The sequence below is a fragment of the Rhinatrema bivittatum genome, chromosome 5 (assembly GCF_901001135.1).
Source record: "Rhinatrema bivittatum chromosome 5, aRhiBiv1.1, whole genome shotgun sequence".
NCBI classification, from domain to species: Eukaryota; Metazoa; Chordata; class Amphibia; order Gymnophiona; family Rhinatrematidae; genus Rhinatrema; species Rhinatrema bivittatum.
This window is the reverse complement of record NC_042619.1, coordinates 11721764-11732581: the sequence shown is the minus strand read 5'-3', so window position 1 is coordinate 11732581 and position 10818 is coordinate 11721764. Positions and strand designations below refer to the sequence as shown.

Genomic DNA, 10818 nt, shown 5'->3' with positions numbered 1-10818 from the left:
ATCCCAAAGCTCCATCAACAATACACACACACACACACACACACACAAACAAAGGCTCATGTTTTCTGTCACAGACTCCCTCACACACACATTTGGGCTTCCAGTCTCACTCACATACACACACACACACACACACACAGGCTCCCATTCTCACCCCCCCCCTTCACCCAGGCTCCCATTCTCATCCAGTCAAACAGACACCCAGGCTCCCATTCTCACCCACATACACACATTCAAGCTCTCATTGTCACCCCCACATACATGGAACCTTTTCATTAGGCATAGTCAAATGTCTACTTCCACTGTTGCAGGGATGGGATCCCGCAACGGCCTTGCTGCTCCAGCTCTCCTCTTCACCTTTGCGGGGATGGGATCCCATTATGGCCTTGCTGCTCCAGCCTTTTTCTTTATTGTCACAGGGATGGGATCCCGTGATGGCCTTGGAGCTCTGGCCCTCTTCTTCACCATCATGGCATTGCTTCCCCAGTGTCAGGTTCTTCAACCTGCAAGCCCGCCACTTGACCCCGAACCCTTGCGCTGTGCTAAACGCCCTAAAACTGGAGATCTCCGGGACTTGCTCCTCATCAGGACTAGCAGTAAAGTTATGTGGATAACAAACCGATGCAGGCCATGGGCAGCATTTTTTAAATTTGGCATTACACACATAAGCCTGCCCTGCCCCTTTTCCATCTCCTTCCTCCTGAAGCGAGCATGAGTATGAACCCGGGTACTTCACTGCTTCTTAAAATGCGTATTTCTGGCGCCAGGCCGACATACGCGCATATCTGGACATTTTTGCACGAGCAATGCTTTTAAAATCAACCCAAAAGGGCCTAATTTTCAAACCTATCCAGAGTACAATATTTATGTGTTACGTGGACGGGTGGAGATTTATGCTAGTATTTTATAAACTGTGTGGTGGGAGTTTATAATTCCGCTCTAAAAATACAGGTGTATTATTCAGTATCCATGAATATGTCCAATCCAAAAAAATGCATTCTTTTTCTATCTATTTTATACACATACACATATAGGGGCAGATTTTCAAAGGCTACGCACGTAACCTGAGAAAATCTGCCCCGGCGCTCACTGAGCCTATTTTGCATAGGCTCAGTGGCGTGTGCAAGCCCCAGAAAGCGCCTACGTCCCGGGGCGTGGGCGGTCCGGGGTGGGGCGGGAGCATGGCTGATTTCGGAGTGGCCTAGGAGGAAACAGAAGAAGGCTGCGCAGCTCGGCGCGCGCAAGGGGGTGCACAATTGTGCACCCCCTTGCGCACGCCGACCCTGGATTTTATAACATGTGCACGGCAGCGCGCGCATGTTATAAAATCGGGCATAGATTTGTTCACAACGGGTTGGGCGAACAAATCTACGCCCGCGCGCACCTTTTAAAATTTGGCCCATATATTTTCGGTGCATAAAAAATTGAACATGTATGCATGATATCCATGATTTATATATATGGAGGCAGGTATTTTATAAAAAAAAATATTTGCATTTAGGGCCAGATTTTAAAACCTCTACGTGCATAGAGGTGTTACTCATGCTGGGCCTATTTTATAAAGGCCCGGCGATGCGCGTAAAGTCCCAGGACATGTCTAAGTCCCGGGGCTTTACAAAAGGGGCGGTCTAGTGGTGGGGCCAGAGGCTTCCGTCAGAGGGGCCATTTGCCGCTGTGTTGGAGGATCGCGTACCAGCAGGCTGCCGGCACACGCAACTTGTGCCTGCCCAGAGGCAGGCGCAAAAGGTAAGACAGAGGTCGGGGAGCGGGGTTAGAATACGGCTGCGGGGGAAAGGATCAGAAGATTAGAATAGGGGGAGGGTACGGGGGAAGGCCGCGGGAGTCGACGCACGCAAGATGCACTAACGTGCACCCCCATGTGCGCGCTGACCACCAATTTTATAACATGCGCGCGCCTGCACGCGCACGTTATAAAATCGGGCGTACATGTGCGCGCGCCGGTCTTAAAATTTATCACTTTTTGTTTTGAATAAACGTACCTGCACATGTACTTGAAATCACCAGTTAGCCAATATTTCTGCCAGTTCACCTCTTGCATTTCATCCTGAAACCCCAGCAGTTCACTCAGACCTCCCACCGAGAGCTGCAGCCAACAGACAAGTTCAGTTTTATTTGCACCAACCAATTAGCAGGGGTGAAGTGTCAGAATAATTCCAGTAGTGCGTATGCATGCATATCTCTTACAGTAGCACCTACTGCATATACCCACAAACTTGGAATCAATTGTTCTTAGAATGTCTGGAGTGGGGCTTGACCCCACAACCTTATGATCAAGTCTCTCATTAAACTCTTAGCCACTGCACCGCAAGCCAAGGCAAGGAAGTGCACTCAGAAACTTCCTTAAATGCAAGGTTCAATCAGGGCGCACCACGGAGCTGGGACCAGCCCCTGGCCCCATAAGACAACATCGGTCCGCGCGCGCACCTAGGGGCAGGGCTGACGTCATGGAGAGCATCACGGCAGGTGCCTCTTATTTCTGCAGGTAAAATGTATGTACAAAATGGAAAATACGCAAGTACTCTCAACGTTTGTAAAATGGCTTATCCCAGAATACCTGCTACTTACACGTCTATGCTATTTTTACACACAAAACCCCTTTGAAAATGTACTCCGTAGTATGAATGCAATTAATTTTAAGTGTATATCATTATGCGACTTTCTAAAAGATGAATTCTGTGGCTAAGCATTACTATACCCCTGGAAACTCCCGTTTGAAAATGATTCATCCTATGTCATCTCTACTGCTCAGAACCAGAACATGCAAAATATCTGCCTAAGGGGACTGGATGGAACGGGAGAGAGGTAATGAAAAATCAAAGTGACAAACAATTATTATAAAAAAAATTTAATAAGGAAAACAATAAAAAGAAACAAAAAGGAAGAAAAAATGGTGAAGATGCATTAACTGAATTAGAAAGTACTCATGGTTTAATTCCATGCTATTACACTATTTTAATCATCTACCCCTTAATATATAATGCTGTAAAAGTTATATTAAAACTTTTTGTGGATTGATGGGAAGAATAACACTGTGTAATAGAGATGTGAATCGTGTCCTCGATCGTCTTAACGATCGATTTCGGCTGGGAGGGGGAGGGATTCGTATTGTTGCCGTTTGGGTGTGTAAACTATCGTGAAAAATCGTTAAAATCGTGAGCCGGCACACTAAACCCCCCTAAAACCCACCCCGACCCTTTAAATTAAATCCCCCTCCCTCCCGAAACCCCCCCAAATGCTTTAAATTACCTGGGGATCCGGCGGTGGTCCAGAACGGCGGCGGTCCGGAACGGTCCCCTCAATAGAATCGTGTTGTCTTCAGCCGGTGCCATTTTTCAAAATGGCCGCCGCAAAATGGCGGCGGCCATAGACAAAAACGATTCGACGGAGGAGGTTGTTCCGGACCCCCGCTGAACTTTTGGCAAGTCTTGTGGGGGTCAGGAGGCCCCCCCAAGCTGGCCAAAAGTTTCCTGGGAGTCCAGCGGGGTTCCGGGAGCGATTTCTTGCCGCGAATCGTTTTCGTACGGAAAATGGCGCCGGCAGGAGATCGAGTGCAGGAGGTCGTTCAGCGGCGGTCCGGAACCCCCGCTGAACGACCTCCTGCAGTCGATCTCCTGCCGGCGCCATTTTCCGTACGAAAACGATTCGCGGCAAGAAATCGCTCCCGGAACCCCGCTGGACTCCCAGGAAACTTTTGGCCAGCTTGGGGGGGCCTCCTGACCCCCACAAGACTTGCCAAAAGTCCAGCAGGGGTCCGGAACAACCTCCTCCGTCGAATCGTTTTTGTCTATGGCCGCCGCCATTTTGCGGCGGCCATTTTGAAAAATGGCGCCGGCTGAAGACAACACGATTCTATTGAGGGGGCCGTTCCGGACCGCCGCCGTTCTGGACCACCGCCGGATCCCCAGGTAATTTAAAGCATTGGGGGGGGGGTTCGGGAGGGTGGGGGATTTAATTTAAAGGGTCGGGGGTGGGTTTTAGGGGGTTTTAGTGTGCCGGTTTTCCTGCCCTCCCCCTTCCCCCGATTTACGATTTTTTAACGATAAATCGGGGGAATTGGTATTGTATCGTGGCCCTAACGATTTTTTGACGATTTAAAATATATCGGACGATATTTTAAATCGTCAAAAAACGATTCACATCCCTACTGTGTAATAGCACTGAATTAGATCATGAGTGTTCTAATTAAGTTTATGATACCTCTTCTCCATTTTCCTTCCCTTATGAGTCTTCTTATTAAGATTTTATATAATGATTGTTGGTCAAAGGGTTCTCACTGTTATTTTTCTTCTTCAATGAGCTATGACCCTTTTCCTGCCCTCTCATTTCTTGTATTTAAGTGGGACAGTGGTATACTGAGCCTTTCACCTTTAGCTTATCAATGTGAGACCATTCCAGATTGGCGAGGACCACAGGTTTTGAGAAAAGTGCCTTGTATAAAGTGAGGGAGTGGTTTCAGTCTAGGTCTCAACTGGTGTCTTTCCCAGATGAGAAATCCCTTCCAGAGAACTGATACCAATGCCTACACCCTTTCTGTCCATTACCCTGCAGACTTCCCCAATCTCCTGCTTTATAGTCAAATCCATACTAATCCTTTGCACTTATTCTGTGCTCTCTTAAATTATCCCAGCCTTGCTTGCTTCCAACTCAACAGCATTTGCTTGTTAAAGTTTCTGAAGTGCCATGGATCTGCAATTTTAGATATTCTTCATGACTGAAAATGCTCTTCATACTGTGTTTAATTTTGTTTTATTCTTTAATTTGCCTTGTAACTTTTGGATAAGTGCACAATCACAAGAGGTATGATGGTATTCACAGTAGGGTATGGTCCATGTCTTTTTTGTTGCTGAGGGGGATATGATTCACTAGAGATTACATACAACTGAGAAAGCTGGAAGGGCCTGGTGCTGTTTTCTGTTCTCTGTGAGTCTATCATAGGTCACCACAATGTTCAAACATGACCCTTTCCATGTCTGAACATTCTCAGCACCTTGTTACGAATCTGTTTCGTGTTTGCACCATAAACAAAGGGATTTAACATGGCCGGGAGAAGGACATAGGTGTTGGCCAAGAAAATGTGAACATGATGAGGAATGCTTTGTTGTCCAAACCTGTGTGACAGAAAGGAAAAGAAGGCAAGTACATAAGCTATCAGTATGACACAAATGTGGGCTCCACAGGTGCTGAGAGCCTTCAGACGAGCAACTTTGGATCCAATCTTGAACACAGCCCTAAGAATCATGGCATAAGACCAAGCAATGGCCATCAGATCAAAGAGTCCAATGAACATAGATACAAATAATCCATATGCATTGTTGGGTTTAGTGTCTCCATAGACCAGATTCACTACTGCCATGTGTTCACAGTAGGAGTGTGAGATTACAATAGATTTAAAATAGTGAAACCTTTGAACCAGAATAGGGAAAAATATGCCCATTATTACAGCTCGAATCAGGATTGCCAGTCCAATTTTTGCTATTAATTTATTTGTTAGGATAGAGGAATATCTCAAAGGGTAACAGATGGCCACATATCGGTCATAGGCCATGGCTGCAAGGATCCCCGATTCCACAACTGAAAGGGAGTGTATAAAAAATATCTGGCTCAGACAGGAGACGTAATCAGTTTCATGAGAACTGAACCAAAATATGCACAACATTTTAGGCACTGTAGTGCTACAGAAGCCAACATCATTGACAGCAAGCATAGAAAGAAAGATGTACATGGGCTCGTGGAGGGTTTGGTCCGTTTTAATAATATACAAAATAGTGCAGTTTCCTAAAAGGGCCATGAAATATAGTGTGCAGAAGGGGATGGAGATCCAGATGTGTTCATCTTCCAGTCCAGGTATTCCAACGAGGATAAAAGTGGAAGGTCGGAAATATGTCTTGTTGAAAACCAACATGTCGCTCTGATGAAATCCCTTTCAATGGTCCACAGAATTGGTTTCTAACAAATGAAGAGCAATAATAATTGTTAAAACTCAATAAAATGTTTATACAGTACATTTAATATATTGCAAGTGTCCTGAAGCTTCTTCTGGAAGTGATTTATTTCAAGTGGCTCCAGTCATAGCAATTAAACACTCTTTTTCTACTTCATTCTTAATTTCAGAATCAAAGATACTAAATGCCACTTTGACTCTATCTCCTATAGGGCCTGCTATACTAAGTTTTTTTTTCCTCATAGACACAGGGAGGGCCATATTGAAACACCTTTCAAATTAGGCCTTTAAAATTGCTCAGCTTTTCTGATGGCAAAAGAATGCATAATGTTGAACCATGCAAATACTTTTACCCTCAGACTGCAGAACCGGCCCTGATGGTGGGGAGACCATAGGGAAATAAACAATGCTCTTAGCTTTGATTATATAATGCCAAGGATAAACAAATGTGCACATGTGTATATGCCACACACAGTTTTACCAAAGTGTTTTACAGCTTGTTCATATGATATATGCATTTTTCATAAAATACATGTATTTTTACCCCACAATATATGCACATATGAGGGCTTAAAATACTTGAAATCCAATGTAAGCTGGAAAGTGATAAATAGCACAATGTGTAAAATGCAGCAAATTAACAGGGGAACTAGTGATTTTTGACTTTTTGGTGACCTCATATAGTGCCGCTAGGTGCTATAAGCTTTTTAAGTGAAACTCTAGAAGAAACTAGGGCTTTTCTAGTCATTGGTCACGGAAAGTCTGTGATTCTTCAATAAGAAGCTATCGTGCACATATCCAAACACTAGGCTAAAGTCCACTTTCTGGTCGAATATCTAATAAAGCTTTATGTTACCAGTTTGTAGTTCACAGTCAGGACATGCTAGGCTTTTTTTGACAAGATGTCTTGTTCTGTCCGACACTGTACAATGTTTCAGAGGACGCTCCTTCTTCAGGGAAACAAAAAATGCTTGGAGAGTTAGAATTGAAGAGTTAGAATTGGAGAGTTAGATTGGAGAGTTAGAATATGTCCCGGGGCTTGAAAAAAGGGGCAGGGAGTGGGTGAAAAAAGGGGCAGGAAGTGGGTGAAAAAAGGGGCAGGGAGTGGGTGGGGTGGTCCGGATGTGGGGCGGGAGCAGGACCAAGGCCTCCGGCACAGCAACAAAGCTGAGGGATCATGAGCTGGCAGCTGGCCGGCGTGCGCAACTTATGCCTGCTAGAGGCAGGCGTAATTTACAAAATAAAGGTAGGGGGGTATTTAGGTAGGGCTGGGGGAGGCAGGTTAGATAGGGGAAGGGAGGGGAAGGTGGGGGGACTGAAGGAACGGACTGAAGGAACGGAGGAAGGCAATGTGGCTCAGCGTGCACAAGTTGCACAATTGTGCACCCCCTTGCATGCGCCGACCCCGGATTTTATAACATGTATGCGGCTGTGCGCGCATGTTATAAAATCGGGTGTACATTTGTGCACGCCAGGTTGCACACACAAATGTACCCCACGCGCATAGGTTTTAAAATCCGACACAATATGCGCCTACATTCAGCAACCACTGCTTAATCATATAAGTCCCTCATATGGCTAAAAGTTACACAAATAGCAGGCAAGTTAAACAAAGAGCAGTCATGTACTAGGAAGATCATGACGAAGTGAGTGTGCCATATAATTTATACAGCTAACTACCGATATTCGGAATTAGCCGCATAAGTAAGCATGTAAGTTTAGACATCCATTAGAGCAAGTCTAAACTCAACAGGATAGACTTACTTCATTGTGTATATATGTATATTCAGGGGCTTACCTCATTGTGTATATATGTATATTCAGTAGGGATGTGAATCGTTTTAGGACGATTAAAATTATCGTCCGATAATTTTAATATCGTCTTAAACCGTTATGGAACACAATACAATACAGATTCTAACGATTTATCGTTATAAATCGTTAGAATCGTGAGCCGGCATACTAAAACCCCCTAAAACCCACCCCCGACCCTTTAAATTAAATCCCCCACCCTCCCGAACCCCCCCCCAAATAACTTAAATAACCTGCGGGTCCAGCGGCGGTCCGGAACGGCAGCGGTCCGGAACGGGCTCCTGCTCCTGAATCTTGTCGTCTTCAGCCGGCGCCATTTTCCAAAATGGCGCCGAAAAATGGCGGCGGCCATAGACGAAAAAGATTGGACGGCAGGAGGTCCTTCCGGACCCCCGCTGGACTTTTGGCAAGTCTCGTGGGGGTCAGGAGGCCCCCCACAAGCTGGCCAAAAGTTCCTGGAGGTCCAGCGGGGGTCAGGGAGCGATTTCCCGCCGCGAATCGTTTTCGTACGGAAAATGGCGCCGGCCATACGCGTATGGCCGGCGCCATTTTCCGTATGGAAAATGGCGCCGGCAGGAGATCGACTGCAGGAGGTCGTTCAGCGAGGGTTCCGGCGCCTCGCTGAACGACCTCCTGCAGTCGATCTCCTGCCGGCGCCATTTTCCGTACGGAAAATGGCGCCGGCCATATGTGTATGGCCGGCGCCATTTTCCGTACGAAAACGATTCGCGGCAGAAAATCGCTCCCTGACCCCCGCTGGACCTCCAGGAACTTTTGGCCAGCTTGTGGGGGGCCTCCTGACCCCCACGAGACTTGCCAAAAGTCCAGTGGGGGTCTGGAAGGACCTCCTGCCGTCCAATCTTTTTCGTCTATGGCCGCCGCCATTTTTCGGCGCCATTTTGGAAAATGGCGCCGGCTGAAGACGACAAGATTGAGGAGCAGGAGCCCGTTCCGGACCGCCGCTGGACCCGCAGGTTATTTAAGTTATTTGGGGGGGGGGGGTTCGGGAGGGTGGGGGATTTAATTTAAAGGGTCGGGGGTGGGTTTTAGGGGGTTTTAGTGTGCCGGTTTTTCGATTTTTCGATTTTTCGATTTTTAACGATGTTCCGGCGAGGGATGGGGTTCGGGAGGGTGGGGGATTTAATTTAAAGGGTCGGGGGTGGGTTTTAGGGGGTTTTAATGTGCCGGTTTTTCGATTTTTCGATTTTTAACGATTTTTAACGATTTTTCACGATATTTTACCCCCCCAAACGGCAACAATACGATTCCCTCCCCCTCCCAGCCGAAATCGATCGTTAAGACGATCGAGGACACGATTCACATCCCTAATATTCAGGGGCTTTTTCGTGCCGCTGAATATGTATTGTAACTTAGCCAGAGAAGTTCTAACTGGCTAAGTTATTTACATGGCCAGTTTTGAATACCTTGGAAGCCCAGACAAGATGTATTTCATACCCCACATATCTTCTAAACACAACCTCCATGTATAATCTCCATGAAAACCTTCTCCAGAACGGGTATCTCACCAACATACTCTTTAGTAAACACCGAAGCAAAGAAATCATTTAATCTTTCTGTGATGGCCTTATCTTCCCTAAGTGCCCCTTTAACCCCTCGATCATCTAACAGTCCAACTGACTCCCTCACAGGCTTCCTGCTTCGGATATATTTAAAAATGTTTTTACTGTGAGTTTTTGCCTCTACGGCCAACTTCTTTTCAAATTCTCTCTTAGCCTGTCTTATGAACTTGCCAACGCTTATACATTATCTTATTTTCTTCTGTTGGATCCTTCTTCCAATTTTTGAATGAAGATCTTTTGGCTAAAATAGCTTCTTTCACCTCCCCTTTTAACCATGCCAGTAATCGTTTTGCCTTCTTTCCACCTTTCTTAATGTGTGGAATACATCTGGACTGTGCTTCTAAAATGGTATTTTTAACAATGACCATGCCTCTTGCACACTTTTTATCTATGTAGCTACTCTTTTCAGTTTTTTTCTAACTATTTTTCTCATTTTATCAAAGTTTCCCTTTTGAAAGTTTAGCACGAGAGCCGTGGATATGCTTACTGTCCCCCTTCCAGTCATTAATTCGAATTTGATCATATTATGATCACTATTGCCAAGTGGCCCCACCACCGTTACCTCTCTCACCAAATCCTGTGCTCCACTGAGAATTAGATCTAAAATTGCTCCCTCTCTTGTTGGTTCCTGGATCAATTGCTCCATAGAAATGTCATTTATTCCATCCAGGAACTTTATATCTCTAGCATGTCCCGATGATACATTTACCCAGTCAATATTGGGGTAATTGAAGTCTAAATAGAACAATTCTTCAAAAAAATATACAACGAATGATATAATCTAGAAAAAATGTTGTAACCAAAATTGTTTAGATAAATCAGTATCAGAGCTCCGGAAATGAGTATAGTGGAGCTTGTACCCACAGAGATACTGCAGCTGAGAACGCTGAGCCATGCAAGTCAGCCATAAACATCCCTGAAGCAGCGGACTGCGAAACGCGCGCATCGGACCCCTGACTCCAGCTGAGCTGAGCACAAAGAGGGAAGTAACACCTTCTGTTTTGCATTAACTTAAAAAACAAAAAAATTCTTGCAAAGTATTACATCAGAGCTATACAGTGCACAAAATGAAAAGTTTTTAATGCACACTACTCCGTATTTTTCCAATGGACTATTGGATCGATGATTAAATATGATCCACAAAAGTGCACTACACAAATATTAACTTGCAGCACCGTGAATGTTATGAAGGTCCCTAAGCTATAAATGAGATATGCAAATGTGATTCCTAAAGTTTTGAGCTCTGATACTGATTTATCTAAAAAATTTTGGTTACAATGTTTTTTTCTAGGTAATTGAAGTCTCCCATTATTACCACACTTTTGGTTAGCTTCCCTAATTTCTCTTAGCATTTCACTGTCAGTCTCACCATCTTGACCAGGTGGACGGTAGTATACTCCTATCACTATAGTCTTCCCCGACACACAAGGGATTTTGTAACCTATCATTAAAATCATCCATTGT

The 10818-nt window shown here is 45.2% G+C and overlaps 1 protein-coding gene across 1 annotated transcript; it reads right to left on the bottom strand.

Moving 5' to 3' along the window:
- Nucleotides 1–4969: 4969 nt before the first annotated feature.
- Nucleotides 4970–5923, bottom strand: LOC115091693 (olfactory receptor 52K1-like). Its single transcript, XM_029601852.1, has one exon. The coding sequence runs from the start codon at nt 5921–5923 to the stop codon at nt 4970–4972; it is 954 nt and encodes a 317-aa protein (XP_029457712.1).
- Between the last annotated feature and the right edge of the window lie 4895 nt (nt 5924–10818).